General features: G+C 49.5%; 1 protein-coding gene across 1 annotated transcript in view; it reads left to right on the top strand.

Moving 5' to 3' along the window:
* Window positions 1-6387: 6387 nt before the first annotated feature.
* The window catches only part of Trim62 (tripartite motif containing 62), a 31075-nt gene continuing 19465 nt past the window's right edge, over window positions 6388-17997 (top strand). The window contains exon 1 of the mRNA XM_076863021.2: window positions 6388-7404. Coding sequence (XP_076719136.2) covers window positions 6997-7404 — 408 coding nt within the window. The 5' untranslated portion in view covers window positions 6388-6996. The remainder of the gene's footprint in view (window positions 7405-17997) is intronic.

Below are 17997 nucleotides of genomic sequence, written 5' to 3' on the forward strand. Positions count from 1 at the left end.
AGAATTCCTCCTTCCTTGTATCCTTCCCCTATTACTGTTGTTTTCACTTCCCAAATAAACTATTTCCACTCTAGTCTTTCTCCCAAGATCAGTTCTTGGAAGAACCCACATTAGGATTCATGTGGTTCAGGGACTATGCCTTGAGAAGCACTGGTTGGAGAGTGAACTCATTTCTTTTTAAAAAGAAACTCTCTCTCCCCACTTCCCCGCCCCTCCTCCTTCTATCCCATATGTGTGTGTGTGTGTGTGTGTGTGTGTGTGTGTGTGTCAGTTTTTTGCTGCTGTGACTAAGAGACATGCCAAGAACAATTTTAAAGGAGGTAAAGTTTATTAGAGGGCTCGCCGTTTCAGAGTTCTCAGTCCATAGACAGCCAGCTCCATTCCTTGGGGCTCAAGGTGAGGCTGAACTTTATGGTGGAAGAGTGTGGTGGAGAGAAGCAGCTCACATGATGATTAGTAAGCAGAAAGAGAGAGAGAGAGAGAAACTCCCCTGACCAGATACAAAATATATATCCCAAAGGCACGCCCTGATGAGCCATCTCCTCCAACCACACCCTACCCGCCTTCAGTTTTCACTGGGTTAATCCCATCAGGGGATTAATTCACTGATTGGGTTGAGGCTCTCGTAAACCAATCATTTCTCCTCTGAACCTTCCTGCATTGTCTCACACTTGAGCTTTTGGGGGATGCCTAATTTCTAAACCATAACATTGTACATACATCATATATGACAAAGGTCCATAAGGATATCATCCAGGTGTTCATCCAAGTAATTCTGGATGGTGAAATCATGAATATTCCAAGTTTCCTCTTAGCTTTTTCTTCTATTTTGTTTAACAATTGTATCAAAAGCTTGTTTCAATTGGCAAAAAGGAGATTATTAGTGGGTTCAGTGGAGTGTCGTGTTAATACCCTGGCAAGGAGAATGTACAGAAGGTTCTTTCAAGAAGCCAGGCTAGGGAAGGACAAGGGGTGGGGGATAGCTGAAGTGGGTAAAATAGAGTGTTGTGTTAGGAGATCCTTGAGCATGTTTATGTACCAAGGAAGAGCAAGCCAATGATGAGGAAGGAGACAAAAACAGAGAGTCAGGAGGGGATAATTGAAGGAGTCAAGTCCCAGAGGGGGCCAGAGGGGATTAGACCAGGGCCCTGGTGGAGGAATTAGTTTTGAAGGGAAGGCAAACTTCATCCTCTGAGATCAGAGGAAAGGAGGTAAGGATGGATAGTTAGAATTGCATTTACTTCATCTGTCAGTTTGTTTTACACTGTCTGATTTCACATTGTGGCGTTTCTATAGATACGCCAATAGAGAAGGGGTTGTCAGTAGAGAGGTCCCCGTGGAGGGGCTCTGCTTTCTTTGTGAAGTTAGAGGCAAGGTCTGTCTCACTGAGAACCAGCAGGGATGTCTCCATAGGTTAGAAGAGAGGTCTGGGAGGTGGCTGAGACAGGACCCCGGCTGGACCTTTTTTTTTTGTAATGGCCCAGAATTGGCCCAAGTCCAGGTTGCACAACTGTGGAAATTCCTCCAGCAGCTTGGGGTGAAGACGCCTTGGCTGCTTATTTGCTCTGGCTTTAGACAAGTCATTGCTCTGCTCTGAGTAGCCGTTTCTTCATCTGTAAATGGAGAAGAAATTGTCAAGTCTGGAGCGGTATCATGAGGATTAAATAGAAGACTAGCATGAAGCCCCTACCACAGGCCTGGAGACCAGAGCTGCTAAGACTCTGTTCACCCTCCTGCACCTCCCCCTTCCAGCGGCCCCAGGCAGTGTTATCTGATGGAAATAAAAGGGACATGGGTGTGGGTCCCTTGTACTGGTGGGTATTGTTACACACAACTATTTTAAATACAGCCGAGTCTCATTATTCATGGTAGTTACATTCTATAGTCACTGCAAAACTGAACTAGCGAACTGAGTCATTGCCCCAAGAGTAAAGACAGGGTCAGGTTCCTGCAAGCCTATGGTCACATTTTCAGCAGCCAATTAATACATAACTTTGTTTTAAAGGTGTTCCTGTTTAAAGATGCTTCATTTAACAAATACAGTCATCTCTCAGTATCCTCAGGGACCCTGGTAGACGCCAAAATCCGCAGATGCTCAAATTGCTTACGTAAAATGTCATAGTACTTGCATATAATTTGCAGGATCCTCCCATAGATTTTAAAATCATCTCTAGGTTACTTATAATATCTAATTCAATGTAAATGTTATATACATAGTTATTATACTGTATTATTTAGGGAATAATGACAAGAAAAATGTTTGTTTTATGTTCAGTAGGAAGACAATTTGTTCCAAATATTTTGACCTGAAGTTGGTTGAATTCATATGTGAAGAACCTGTGGATATAGAGCTGATTGTATATTGCTGATTTATTAATATTAAACCCACAGCTAACAGTACTATAGCCATGTCTGAAAAAAAGAAAAGCTTATGAATTACACATATTTCCTCTCTAAGGCATATCACATCCTTATTATGCTCAGGAACACTAGACAGCGTTTTAGCACGAGACTGGGAGCCATTTTAAATAGCTAAATCACCAAGAAAAAAAGCACAAAAATAAGAAAAAAAATGTGGTACTCACTAAATAGGTCACAAAAAGGATACTTGTTTTCACTTTGAGAGCTGAAACAAGAAAGCAGAATGTCTCTTTGTTCTGTCTCCTGGAAAGGGACCTATAGGCAACTCCAAATTTTCACATCTCTGTCCATGTATGTGTCCACAAACAACCACACAAGTGCCTCTAGTGTTGATTTGAGGGTCATGGTGAATTTGCAAATATGAAATCCACAAATCATGAGAATCAACTTATAATCTTTTTCTGATTATAAAATTAGTATAATAAGCAGAGCTACATAAAGTCCCCTTAAAAATCTAACCCATAGATAAACATGGTTAGAATTGCTATAGGGTTTTGTGAGTTTTTGTTATGCAAATAATGTGTAAATTTGTGTGTGTCTATGAATGTGAATTTGAGTCTTCTTCTTTTTTTTTTTTTTATTTCACTCAACAGTTATCTCTTGGAGATCTTTCCAGAAAAAGAAAAAAAAAAAAAAAAGAATTCCAATCTATGAGTAGAAGCAGGTGACCTACCCTACAGTCAGGATCTCTGTCTTAGTTCAGATCCTTCAACCACATCAGTTTGGGGAAGCAGAGCAATGACTATGAGAGCAATGACTTACCAAACTTTAATATGATGCACTAAATTTATTAGTGCTCTTCATCTTAGATGGAGATGGGATTAGATTAGGAAAATAACATTTCAAAGGGCAAAAGGACTAAAAACTATAAAGTATTTTGAAAGATAAGAGAGACTAACTTTTAGCTAGAGAAAACTATGTCCTGTACTCTTTGGGGAAATTGGGACTAGATGTTAAGAGAAATTTATTGATGGAAAAAATTTAAACAACAGTGTACATAGACTAGAGCCTCTTTGAAAAACAATCAAATAGCATGGAGAAAGCCAAGCTCCTGCTACCAAGACACCCAAAATACAATGGCTTATAGCAAATACAAGTTTATTTCTCACTTTCTGACCTTGTGCATGAGTGTATTCCATGCAGTCATTTAGGAACCCAGGTTCCTCCCATATCTTTGCTCTGTCAACCCCTTACAAGCATTATTGAAGCTGGGTCCCTGACACATCTGTGTTCCAATTCAAGGAAAGAGGAAATGAAGTATGAAGAGCAAAAGCCCTTTGCCTTAAGGCTTTTTTTTTTTTTTTTCAGTACTAGGTATTGAAACCAGGGATTGCTTAACCTCTGAGATACATCCCCAGCCCTTTTCATTTTTTATTTTGAGACAGGGTCTCGCTGAGTTACTGAGGCTGACCTTGAATTTGCAATCTCCTGCTTCAGTCTCCCAACTAGGGATTACAGATGTGTGCCACTGTACCCACCAAGGCCTATTTCTATTTATGATCTGTTGGAAAGAGTTTAGTCACAAAGCCATACTCAATTGTAAGAGAAGCCAAGAAGTGTGGTCTCTAGGGGAGCAGGAAGTGTGGTCTCTAGGGGACAAGTCATTCCTCCAACTGCTACTCTATTGCTATAGAATAGCAGGAGGAGGACTCTTGGTACATAACTAGCAATCTCCACCACATTTCCATTGTCTGAGCCTCAATAGCTTCCCTTATAAGATGGGGATCATGTCATATACTAATTAAGATTTCTTTGAGACTCAGATGCAACAATATATGTGGGAACACTCAGTACCTACTGTGCCTGATAAAAATTTCTCATTGTTTTTTCTTCTAAGCTGCAAGCTCCTTGGAGTAAGGAGCATAGTTTATTCCATCTCCTTGCACAAGGCCTGCCCAGAGTCAACCCTGGTAAACACATATTGAATAATAAAGCCACTGTTTATCCACCATCAAACCTTTTTTCATTTCTCTTTGAAAACTTCAATAATTTTCTGCTTGTAGAAAAAAAAATGGAGATGCCAGTCAGTGTACCAACTGAGATTCTTTGGATAGCCAAGTGACAGTCCATCACTATTAAACTTGCTTGAGCAAGTTGGACTTGAGGAAAGTGGACTCCCTCACATATCCAGAAGTCCGAGCTTCGAGTCAATGCAACATCTCTTCTCTAAGATCCCTTTGGTTCACTCATGTATTGGTTACATTCTCATACAGGGAACAACATGGCTCGTGGGACTTCACATATGAAGAGACTGTTTCCAGAAGTCTTCTCTCTGCCATAGTCTTCACCTTGTGTTTTTCAGGCCAGACCTAGCTGAACCATCACTGGCAAGAGAGATGCAACCACCAGGATGAACTTGGACCAAACAGAAATCACTCCTGGAGCTGGGCCGGGGCCAGCTTTCCCTTGGACATATGGGAATTGAAGATACCTGAATAAAATCAGGGCTCTGAGTGCTCTGAGGAATGGCTGGTATATGAGCCACCAAACTGTTTCTAGCAATGATGGAGGCACAGCACCAGATGAGGGTGTGGTGGAGGGCATGCAAACAGCGGGGAATTGAACCTTTTTGTTAAATTGTACCTCAATAAAGTTTAATTTCAGTGAAGACATTTTTGGAAGCGGCACAAGAGGAGGAGCCACTCTCAATGCCTCCTTGGTCTTATTCCCATATGCAATCATCACTATGCTTCCTAGGGTCCAAACTTAATCCTCTGACCTTCTCTCCTGACCCACTATCAGGCTCCCACTCAGGTCTCATCTCCTGCAGGCACTGTGACAAAAGACCAGGCCCAGTCTTTCCTTCCTCCTGCAGTTCCCAGCTTTGCTGCTATTACTCAGCTGCCCATCTGTATTGTGTGCCTAGGTGCCACATAAGGCAGACAGAGCAGAAAGGGTACCTGCCTGCCTTCGCTTTGCTGCAGGCAGAATGAGCATCTCCAACACTTCATGAAACCCAAATTGAGCAAGGTCATTCCCCTGCTAGAAAGCCCTCTGCCTGCAAGCAATTCTTTATGATGACCCTCTATGTGCTCCATTTCCCTAGCCCCTTCCTCACTCAACTCCCAACAGTAAAAAACACTAGCACTTCCTCCAAGTGCCCTCCCCTTTCACACCTCCCTCTGCCTAGAAATTCCTCATCTCCTCTCCATCTGGCACAGAAGACAGGGTCTCCATTACAATTTCTCCCTCTCATTCTCCACATCACCCTCTTACACATGTGCGTACACACACACACACTACACACACAAATGCAGCACTGCAGGTACATTAGCTGAGTGGAGGAAACTCCTTGAGTCAGAAGTTAGCCAGATTTCTCCAAACCTCTCTCCCAAATGAAAGGAGCCCAGCACAGTGTGCATGCCTTCCCAGCAACTCAGAAGACTGAGGCAGGAGGATGGCAAGTTGAGGCCAATCTGAACAATTTAGGGAGACCCTGTCTCGAAATAAAATAAAAAGGGCTGAGGATGTATCTCAGTGAAACAATGTCCCTGGGTTCAATTCCCAGTAGTGGGTAGGGGAAGGTGAAGAGGAATTGGAACCATGAGGACCTTGCTCTTGCTCGAAGCAAATGGCATTTCTCCAGTTTCGTCGTTATAGTCTGTGTAAAAGCTGTATTCTATGCCGAGAACACAACATATTCATGTTTGTTTTAATACAAATATTATTTTTACCAAACTTCAAATTGATGATCCAGAGAGATGCTCGTTGTTTATTCGTCGTCCTCTCAAACCAGCTGTCCTCTTCTTCCCCAGCCGCTGGAACTCTGAGCAAAACCTGATTGCTTTGCCAATCTTAAAAGAACAGCTGGGTTTTGCTTCCCCTGAGCAATAGGACGGTGGGGGCAGGGCGGGGCGGGGGTCGGGAGTCTGGAGTTCCCGCCCCTCCCCCCGCCCGCTGCGGAGGCGGAGTCGCCTGGGTCCCGCCCGCGGGGGCGGGGAGGGAGCCGCGGCCGCCGGCAGCTCGGCTCTGCTGGTTCCGGGTTGAGAGGCTGCGCTGGACCGAAGAGGTGGCCGCTGAGCTGGCGGGGGTAAGGGGCTGCGCCTGGCTGGGGCTTGTGCAGGGATCTGGCAGCTGTGCGAACCCGCACCCCTCCTCTCCCCTGCAGCGCACAGCTGTGGTGCGACTCGGCCTGGCTTCTCCCTACCCCAGAATTTCCCATCCCCAGCTTCTCCCCCTCCCCCAGTTGCCCCAGTCCCGGGATTTCAGCCCCCCCCCCAGGCCTCCGCCCCCTTCCTGGATCTCCTTTTTCCAGCACCCATTCTTCGAACTGTCTAGTCCCTCAAAAACCTCCTTGCCAGGAGCCCCTTCCCTTAGACACCCTCGGCCTCTTCCCTTCAGCACCCATCGCTCTGAGCTACCCACTACCTTGAAATCGCCCTGCCAGACGCTCATCCCGGGCAGTCTCGAATCCCTTCCTCGTGTAATCCACCCGGACAGCACCCCTTCCTCCTCCGGTGTCTGCTCCCCTGTCTCCGCGGGCCTCGAGCCCGCGTCGCCCCCTTGGGTGCTGCCCCAACAGCGTCGCGCTCTCCGCTGCCCCTGCCTCTGAGCCCCCTCCCCGCCCCTGGCGCCATGGCTTGCAGCCTCAAGGACGAGCTGCTCTGCTCCATCTGTCTGAGCATCTACCAGGACCCGGTGAGCCTGGGCTGTGAGCACTACTTCTGCCGCCGCTGCATCACCGAGCACTGGGTGCGGCAGGAGGCGCAGGGCGCCCTCGACTGCCCAGAGTGCCGGCGCACGTTCGCCGAGCCCGCGCTCGCGCCCAGCCTCAAGCTGGCCAACATCGTGGAGCGCTACAGCGCCTTCCCGCTGGACGCCATCCTCAACGCGCGCCGCGCCGCGCGACCCTGTCAGGCGCACGACAAGGTCAAGCTCTTCTGCCTCACGGACCGCGCGCTGCTCTGCTTCTTCTGCGATGAGCCCGCGCTCCACGAGCAGCACCAAGTCACCGGCATCGACGATGCCTTCGAGGAGTTGCAGGTGAGCCACCGGCCGGCCGGGGGCGGGGGCGGGCCCGAGCCGGGGGTGGGGTCCGGGCTGGACTGCGGGCAGGGCCCAGTCGGGATGCTCAAGGGGCGGGCCGCAGGTAGGTTCGGGCCCTATCAGACTTAATATGGAGAGGGGCGGGGCCGTGGAGAGGGGCGGGGCCTTGGGTTGCCTTTACCCTGCGAGGTCTGAAACGTTTCTTGGAGAGGAAGCCTGACACCGGTTGGGGAAAGGTCGAGGGTGGAGTGGGACAGTGGGATGGATGAGGTAAGAGCTGGACCAGGTACTGGGCTTGTTGGGGACGCAGGCAAATCAGAGTTGGGCAAGGGCAGTCCTCCATTAAAGCTAGACCGTGGGCAGGGCTGCGAGGAAGGGATCTGCACCACTTGAGCAGCTGAGCTCTGGCAGGCTGAGGTATGGTGAGGGGGGCCTTGATCTGTTGTACATCGGGGCTGAGGGGCGTAAGGTGCTAGACCTTGTTGCGCAGACGAAGGTTAAGCCTAAGAGAGGGGTGGAAGTTAGGGTCAGCAAACAGCTGAAAGAGTGGGATAATGCTCCACTGATTGGGCTGAGGTGTATGAGGGGTTAAGGCCGGGATCAAGTACAGATATTGTGAGAACACGTTTGGATTTGAATGGGGGCTGACTGAGAATGGGGCCAGGAATTGAAGATTTAAGAAGAAAATAAGTCCCAGAGGTGATTTGAGAAGGTTGGGGAGAGAAGTGGATGGACCCCTAGTAGTCTTCAGGGACTTTTGATGACCTCCATGGCTCTGTCACCCACATCAGGATCTTTGAGGACTGACTGAAGCAAGAGCAGTCAGACTAGGACAATAATTGATCTACCGTAAGCCTTCCCATTTTCCTGATGAACTCCTACTCAACACTCATGGCCCTGCTCACATGTCCTCCCTGCAAAGCCTTCTCTAAGTTTCACTGACCAGGAAATTTGCATGAGAAACATATTTTCCCAAATACCCTCTGTTAATAATATGACTTTTTGAAAAAAGTATTCCAAAATCAGCTCTATTTGGAAAATAAAGTATATTTCAATACCCGCCTTCTCCCAACTTCTTTTGGATGATTCCCAGTGTGAATTTGCATATTAAAGGCTTGGAAAAAGCCTTAAATCTTCTAGCAAAGAAATCCGTTTTACTGTGTTTAATAAAATAATCCCCATACTTATTTAAACCTGGAATCCTTTCTCAAGCTAAACCGTTTTAATCCAGCAGTCCCATGTCCCTGGCCTTGGGATACCAATCTAGCACACAGTTTCCCAAGGACAGAAACTGTCTTTAATTCCTCATATCGATGGTATAGGCTTAGCCTGCAGTACATTCCAGTAAATGTTGAATGAATGAATGAGTTACCAGTCCTGTCCTAAGCCCACCAGACAGTAGAACATTCAGAAGTGGAAGATTTGGGTTCAAACAATTTCTGGAAATGGAGTGGGCAGAAAGTAGAGTTGGGAGGTACTGAGCTCCATGGCCTTCACTACTTAATCAAGAGCTAAATAACTACTTTTCCCTGTATCATAAGGGACCTCCACTCCCCCCCAACTCCATCTCACCCCCGACTCATATGTGAATCTGCAAATTAGCTGACACCTAGCAGATACCAAGGGATGAGGGTTAGCCCAGGAGAAATGGCCCATGTTCCCCATCGCCACCTTTCATACCCCTCCCTGTCTGGCTGCCTGAGGATGAAGGCCCCATCAGAGGGTGAGCAAAGAACATGGGCTCTGGGAACTTGCTCAAGGTCAGTTATGTCCCTCTACCCCTAAAGACCCTGTGCTAGGTGTTGGTGTCCCCATCTCTCCATCTGTGAAGTCACATAAACAGGGAGGAGGGAAAACCTCTACAGGAATGAGAATGAGTGTGAGTTTGAAGGGACACCGTCTGAAACCATCTGTTCAACCTCTTCATTTGACAGATGTGAACACAGATCTGGGGAGGTGCTGTGACTTATCCAAGGCCACACTGCCAGACAGGGAGAGAGCAAGGCTAGAGAGCAAGCCTGCCTGAGCCAGATGCTTCCTCTGTTGCACAGCCCTCCCCTCTCTATCTGACTCCCAGTCTCTGCTTCAGAGCCTGGGTTCTCCCTTTTGCAGAACAGGAAATGCAGACTACTGTGTTTAGGCCTTTTGCACTCTGTACTGTGACCTGGGGATTGCAGGTGAAATTCAATATATATTTCCTCCACATACTAATGAAACTCTTTCATTCGTGGATAAAAAGAATACAAGACTGCCACTCACTCTCCAGGGCCTTGCCTTGGGGTCAGACACACTGGAGTCCTAGACCTGCCTTAGGCACTGTCTGTGTGGCTTGTCTGTTCACATGTCTATGTCATGTGAACCCAGATGCCCTGTCTGTGACATGGGGTCAGGATGATGCCCTCCTACCTGGACTTCCACAAAGCTGACCTAGGACAAACCTACTATTTGAGGCGCCTAGCACATGTCAGGGTCTGGGACAGCACACATTCCCATCCTTTCTCCTTGGAGTCCTGAGAGCTCATGAGAATGCCCAGCCCCACCTCTCCTGCTGAGGAGGAGGCCTACTTTGGTGTCCCCTTTGGGCCTAGCCAGGTGTCAGCAGAGGTCCCACCTGGGATATGCTCAAGGCGGGACTCAAGCTGATTTCCACTCACACCAGGCTCTTTCTTCTCATGAGAAAGCAGGCTTATTAGCTGGGAAGGAGATCAGCCCACCTCCCCACTCCCCCACACACACACATACACACGCACTTGTGCACACCTCCCCCAGCAGCTAGTGGCTGCTGGAGCCTGAGCTTGAGCCCCTCTCCTGGAGAATGACAGACTCAGAGCTGGCAGGGCCTTGGAGATCGTCTGGTGCAATATTCACTTGACAGATGGGGCACTGGTAGAGGGGGAGGGTGGGGACATGCCCAAGGCCTTGAAGCCACAGGAATCTGGGCTTGCACTTAGCTGGTCTCTGGATACCCTCCCTAGCAGTTGTCCTGGAACTTTTACATTTATACTAAGTCCTAGAGACAACAGAGTGGAAAGATGAAGAGTTCTGGCTCTGTACTCAGGCAGCTCCATCCTGCTTTTACTATTTACTGGCTGTGTGATCTTAGGAAAGTTATTTGCTTTCTCTGAGTCTCAGGTTCTGCATTGACAACTTGAAGTGATAGGGTTAAGATTAAAGTAGCAGGCTGGGGGGGGGCCGGCAGGGGGGTGCTGGGGTTGCGGCTCAGCAATAGAGTGCCTGCCTAGCATATGTGAGGCCCTGGGTTCCATCCTCAGCACCACATAAAAGTAAATAAATAAACAAATAAAAGGTTTTGTGTCCAACTACAATTGAAAAATAAATATTAAAAACAGAATAAGATTAAATTAGTTGGGCACAGTGGGGCACACCTGTAATCCCAGCAGTTCCTGAGGCTGAGATAGGAGAACTGCAAGTTCAAAGCCATCCTCAGCAACGATGAGGTGCTAAGCAACTCAGTGAGACCCTGTCTCTAAATAACATATAAAATAGGGCTGGGAATATGGCTCAGTGGCCAAGTGCTCTTGAGTTCAATCCCTCGTACACTCCCCGCCCCACCAAATAAAAGATTAAATAAGATGATGTTTATAAGAATTCAGTACTGAATTGGCACATGGGAGACTCAATAAGTGACAGCTATAAGTACATTACATTGTACCTAAGCCTTTTTGTTATGCAGGGCTACTTGTGCATCTCTCGGGTCCACCCAACAGGCACCAGTACAACATCCTTCCTCCAAGTTATGACAACCAAAAATGTTTCCAGGGCTGGGGTTATGGCTTAGCAGTAGAGCACTCGCCTCACATGTGCAAGGCCCTGGGTTCGATCCTCAGCACCACATAAAAATAAATAAAAATTCTTGTGTACAACTACAAAAAAATAAATATTAAAAAAAAATGCTTCCAGACATTGACCAGAGTCTCCTGGGGTCAGAATCACCCCAGATTGAGAACCCTAGACATCCCACTTAGCCTTCCCGATTCAGCCCAAATATCACCTGCCCTGTGCAGCTTTTTCCCACCTTGACCTGCTAGGCAGAATCGCTGTATACTCCAGAGTCCAGGGCTTAGATCCTGGCATGCTACATGTCCTTAATTAAGTCACTTTGCTTCTCTAAGCCTCCAAGGGTCACCTGTAACATAGGGATAGGGTGGCATTCCTGGAAGGATGTCATGTTAGGGATTCTCTGTGCCCACACTGTGCCTGGCACACTAGGCACAATTTTAAAATATCTTTATTCATTCTGATGACAAATATGCATGGGAATTGGAGCACTATAATTGAAAAGTTAAAATATCTTGCTAATCCTACCAAGGCAGGAAATATGGCTAGAATTACTGTATAGTTGTGCAGAACTTTTACATAACATGAGTGTGTATGTTGGTGTGTTAGCGGATTTTGTTTTTCTTTCCTTTTCTTTTTCCACCACTGCTGAGCACCTGGTCCACAGAGCAAAATAGGGCAAGTGAATCCCCAAAGACTTGGTGCTTAAAAAAAACCCCTATTAACAGTACTTCATTTAATCTTCATAACACCCTGTTGGGTGTGTTCTGTTGTTATTTATTCTTTTTTTTACAGATAAGGAAACAGGGGCTCAAAGAAATCAAGTGACTTGTTTGGTCACCCAGCTGGTAAATGGCAAGGCCAGAATTTGAGAGCAGCCTGACTGAGCCATGTACAGCATCTGGGCTGCTCCGAGAGCCTGGGAATCACCTCCCATCCATCCCGCCTGGCTTTGTATTGAGAGCACTCAGCACAGGACCAGGCTAGGGACTGTCTGTTGGCGCCAGCTTGACACCTCAAGGGCAGGTGGCTAGGATGTCATCCTGGTCAGGCCTGGCATCCGGCTCTCTGGCCGTCTCAGTTTCCTGACCCGCAGAGAGGGAATCCGATTCATCTTAGCCACCCCCTCCAGGCCTCATGTGGCCACTGGAGCCTTTCCCAAGGTCTCCTTTATGCCAGCGAAGGGGACGGGCCCTGGATGGGAGCCTGACAGGCTGGGTGTGGTGATTCAGAGCTGCCAACACAGCCCCATGAGTAGGGAGCAGAGTTGGGGCACAGGGATCCAATCTGGGCTCTGGCTTCTTCCTGTGGCATAGAAGGCACAGCCTCTGTACTCTTTTCCCCAACCTGAGAAATGGAAAGAACAAGGGGACTGTCCACTTCCTATGCGGAGGAGAGAGTTGCTACCTAGCCAAAGAAATGACAGATGGGAAGGCCTTTATGTTGTGGGAGGCAGTTGCGTTGTCTGTATCCAGGGGAAGCAGCTTCTGCCGTCACTTTTCCCAGGACAGGGCAGGATTTATGTGCAAAGTGCAGCCTCTGTGTGGGTGAGGCTGACTGGGGGTCAAATGCAGGGCTGGCTGTTGGCATCTCCACTTCCCACAGGTGTCTGGACAGCCAGGAATGACCAGTTGGCCAGGCTGAGCACAGGCCAGTGTAAAAATTTAGGGTTGAAGTTTGAGTTAGGACCCCAAGATCCTTATTTTATAGAAAGAAAAGGATCTGGTGACAATCGTAAAAACAACTATAAAATAAAGTTTAGTGGGCATGTGCCAGGGGCTGTGTAACAGGCATTTCATCCTAAGGCACATCTTTTTCCTTTCTCTGAGTGGGATGAGGACCCTCTATCCTGAGTGGGATAAGGATCCTCAGATGCAGATACTGAGGTCGAGAGTGGAAATCTCACTGCCATCAGGAGGATGGCTCTGTCAGACTCACAGCTCCCCCTCCTCACCAGCACTCCAACCCTCTCAGGGAGCATTCAAAAGGGGAAGAGCCTCAGAAACCATCTAGCTGACCCTCTTCCCTCTACGTAGATAGAGGTTGCCAAGGCAGGACCAGGGCTTAGCTCCCACCTCACTTACAGCATCGTTTGCCATCCTGCCCTTGCGCTCTGCCTGAACGCTGAGGGTGGACATGGGGGACTCAGAAGTGGATTCCATCTTGGATTCAGAGATTCACTTAATAATTCTTTTGGCCAATACGCTTCTGTGCTGGCTGAGAGCCAGCCCTGTGCCAGGTCCAGGGCAGGGCTGCACGAGACCTGGCCCTGCTGGGGCTCTGGGACAGGCCTGTGAACTGGTAGGTCACTGTAACTGAGCTTGCCCAGTTGATTCTTAGTGGATATGCCAAGTGCTTCAGGCCAGAGTGCAAAGAGGCTATGGGCAGCGGGAATGGCACCATCCACAGCCACCATGGCCTGGGCACAGACTACAGGCCTTCAGTTCCCTGGCAGACAGGCAGGTTTTCTTTCTCCCCCAGCCTCCCTCTCTCACCTCACAGCAAGCCTATGAGGTGTGTATCATTGCCCCATTTCACAAATGAGTAAACTGAGGTTCAAATACTGTGCCGAAGGTCATGTGGTCACTAAATGCCACTGAGGCTGGAAGTTGAACTCAGGTATGAGTCTGACCAGGAACACATTCAGATGGGTCATTGTGGCTCTAGGAGGGGGAGAGGAGTAAGAGTGAGAAAGAGAGGCTGAACCAGCTCAGGAAAGGCCTTGAACTTATGCACATGCATGGTGCGTGCGCGCACACACACACACACACACACACACCCTGAAGAGGCGGGGAAGCCGGGGACAGGTTTGAGTAGGTGCATGGGGCCTGTCAGATCTGCACCCTCGGGCAGTGTGCATGGTGGAGACCCTGGAGCAGGTGTTTCCAGGGACTGTTTAGCTCCAGAGAGCCCAGGGAGGGTTTGGTCTCAAAGAAGCAATAGAAGAACTCACATCTGTCAAGAGGAACAGGACCTCAGGGCCTCAGGTATAGGTGAGAGATGGGGGCCGGGAGAGGAGGAAGACACAAGTCCGCTTTGCCTTGTTAAGGTTTGTGGCACCCTTGGGTGGGGGGAGGGGAAGAGAGAGCAGTGCCCGGGCATGGAGACAGGAGAGTACCAGCACTCGCTGGGCCCTGTCACCACACATCTGGTCCTCTCAGGAGCCCTCATTACAACCCTGCCAGGGCTCTTACCCTCAATTTATAGAGAAGGCCCTTGGAGGCTGGCCCCAGGAAGGGGAGAAGTGATTTGTTCAAGTTCATACAGTCCAGATTCAAATGCAGGTTCTCTAACTCCAGAGTTCGTGCCCTCTCCATTGGGATGAAAAGGGTCCCTGAGGCCAGAGCTGGGCTGGCTTCCAGGCAGTTTTGTCCCCTGGGCAAGAAAAGGAGTTGTCCTTTTGGTGGGGGAGTCCTGATCTTGGCCTTGGGGCCTTTGAGCCCTGGCTTTCTGTCCTCCCTCCTGGTTGCTGCCCCATGCTGGTCTTGCAAACTGATGGAGCTCCAGAAACCTCAAGGCTGATAGGATGTGCACCCACCCGGCCCTCTGGGGTGTGTCCTCCCCAGACCCCTTGACCTCCCCTGCCCTGCCCCAGCTCTGATGGGGCCCTGCCAGTCCCGCTCTCCCTGGCTGACATTCAAGGCCTCCTCCACCCGCTGTCCCATCCCAGCCAGCTCCAGCCGGCCTTTCCAGCTTGTGACTCCACCCACCTGTCGCCTACCTGGCTCTGGCCATCCAGGACTACCCCCACTTCCTGCACACCAGGTGTGCCCCTGCCTGACCAGTCCTCGCCACCTGGAACAGCTTCTCCATGTCCTGGAAACTACCATCGCCTTTCCTGGTCCTTCCATCAGACAAACCCTGAACTTGACACTCCCCAGTTCTGAGGCCCCATTTCACATAATTATGATAATAACAACTTAGATCCATTGAATTCAACCTATGCATCATGTCAGGTTATGAATTAAGTCATTTGATGGTCACAACAACCCTACTGAACAGGTGATACTATAGCTTCACTTTACAGGTTAGGAAACTGAGATGGAGGGACTGTCACAAACACAGCCAGTGGTGACAGTTGCATGAACCCTTGGCAGGCCCCCCATATGCACATCCTGTTCTTCCTTGTGTTCCACCTGTTTAAATTTCTTCCTCCTTGGCTCTTGCAAAGTCTTTAACATCAGGCACCCTGTCTCCAGCCCATGGTAGCCAGTACAAAGCCCAATTCTCAGTGGTGCTCAGAAATTACTTCTGATTTGAGTTGACTGGGAGGCAGAGATGCTGAGCAGTTTTGAACTTGCATTTTTAGAGTCTCTCGGAGCCTTGTCTCTCTCACTAGCTGTGTGGCCTTAAGTAAACTGCCTAACTTCTCTGATCCTCAATTTGTACTTCTATGGGATGGAGGCAGTAAATGCACCAACCTTGTGGATTGTTGTGAGAATTAGATAATGAGATGCCTAGAAAATTCAAACCCAAACCATGAGCCACTCCAACACCTCTGGTCCTGAGTGTCTTCTGTGGTCATGGTCTCAGTGTTCCTCCCCTGGTTGGCTTTGTTATGTGGGAGTTTATCAGCAGGTTCCTATTCCTGTCTGACCTCTCTACTGGGAGGAGACTTTCCGGTTTACTCTCCCACTATAGAACTGTGTGGCTGGGGGCCAGTCAGTCAGTCCCTCTCCCTGGACTTCTGTTTCCTGTTCTGGCAATTGTAGGGGTTGGGCCAGATGGTCCCTCCAGCCCCTTCCTGCTCTTGCCATCTGGGGAGGCAGGGAGGGGCCACTGGACACAGCACAGGGTGAGGACATGAAGGCACGACTGGAGGCCTCATATGGGGCAGTGACCACTCCATCCCCCTCGCGCTGGGCGCTGCCAGGGTCCACACCCTGGAAGGCTGAACGTTGGTTCCTCTTTCCTCATTTCACCCTCCAGCCCTAGAAGGTACCCACATTCCCTGTTTACAGGTGAGAAACGGGGGCACCGAAAGGTTCCATGACATCCCAGGGACACGGCTGGTGAGTGGCATGGTAGAGCCAGCTTTTAACCCAGGTCTGCCTGGAAGGAGATCCACGGGGTGGGGTGAGACAGAGCTCAGACAGCCTCCTGTGTTCTCTCCCCTGGGCTCTAGGGTTTGGTTTTCCTAAGTTGGCGGCTCCCTCAGGCTCCGTACCTGGCCCGCCTGGGGAGAGCTACCTGCCCTAGGCCTCTCTTCCCTCCCACCCTTTCAGGGGGGAGCTCAGACACAGGCTGGCCTCCTTCCTGGGCAGTTCATCCTGCCGAAGCCTGAGGCTGGTCTGTACCTGCCTCTGTCCTAGGTACTGAGAGTGTGACAACCTCTCTGGCAGGATCCCTGCCCTCAGGAGCCCGCAATTTGGTGGGAAAGATGAACAGGTCACCTTGCATTAACATGAATTGTGTGCCACAACTGTGTACCCAGAGGTGTGTCTGACAACAGTGTGTCCCACAGTGGGGAAAAACAAGAGTGCATGAGCATTCTGGACAGCGGGTACAGCGCGTACAAAGATGCTTGGTGCTCTCCAACGGAACTTTCTGGAATACTGGAAAGTTCTGCATCTTCATTGTTCAATGCAGTAGCCGCTCAGCCCATGCAGCTATTGAGCACTCACAGAAATGAGGCTGGTGTGACCAAGGAACTGAACTTTCTTTTGTTTCATTTTAATTAATTGCCATTTAAATAGCCACATGGGGCTCATGGCTACCATATTGGACACCACAGATCTGGACCCAGAGATAAGGCTGGAGAAAAGTGGAGCCCAGGTGAAGGGCCTCGAACGCTGCCCTAAGGCCTTGTTCCCTTCTTTCCTGACAATGTAGACATCCCCTCCCTGGAGGGGAAGCGTGTCTCCTCAGCAAGGAAGAGCAGGTCTCGGATTCGCCACGCTGTCCCACGTTCACTGTGATGTGTCTGTGTCCCTGTCTGTCTCCCTGACTCCTGTATGTCTCTTGGGTTGGGACTTGCCCCTCGTCCCTCTCCCCGTCCCAGACACAGCTGCATGTGAGGCCCCAGGACGTGGAATGGGTGAATGAGGGTCCTCCTGCTCCTGCGGTCCAGGAGGAAAGCCAGCTCTCCTCATTCCCTGACTCCGAAATCAAGGAGCAATCTGTCCACGTCCCTCATCCTGAGCAGTGTGAGGAAGTGGACTCCAGTGTCCCTTCTCAGGAACTCAGAAGAGCTGCCTGGGCGGCTGGGTCTGACCTGGGCCCATGGGGACGCCCCAGCGGAGAACTGTAGCACTCGGTCCATCTCCTCCAACATCTGCCTCTCAGCCAGCCCGTGTCCCAAGCTGGACAAACCCAAGGCCATCAGAGAGGGCTTGGGGAGCCCTCGGCACGCATGCGAGTCCGTGAGGATGCCTTTCAGCTATAGTAATGGAGAGCCAACCCAGGAGCTGAAGCTCCACGGGGTATCCCTTCCCTAAAACACTCCGTAGGAAGGGACTCAGGACAGCGGCATGCTGGCAGTGGCCACACTTGCTCCTGAGAGCTGACTGTGTCATCTCTTCCCAACTCCACGGCCAGTGACCTCAACAGCAATAGTTTGAGATCCACTCTGGTGGGAGCATCTATACCATGGAAGCTGGCAAACCTTATTGGAGTTCTTTTGATCTTTCTTTCTCTCTTTTCTTCCTTCCTAAAAATCACTAGTGATGGTGTGGCTGCCCTCCACCTCTGAAATACATCACCAGGAATTTTTAATTTTTTTAATTTTGAGACAGGGTGTCACTAAGTTGCTAAGATGAGCCCCCCCTTTTGCAGTCCTCCTGGCTTAGCATC

The sequence above is a fragment of the Callospermophilus lateralis genome, chromosome 7 (assembly GCF_048772815.1).
Source record: "Callospermophilus lateralis isolate mCalLat2 chromosome 7, mCalLat2.hap1, whole genome shotgun sequence".
Lineage (NCBI taxonomy): Eukaryota > Metazoa > Chordata > Mammalia > Rodentia > Sciuridae > Callospermophilus > Callospermophilus lateralis.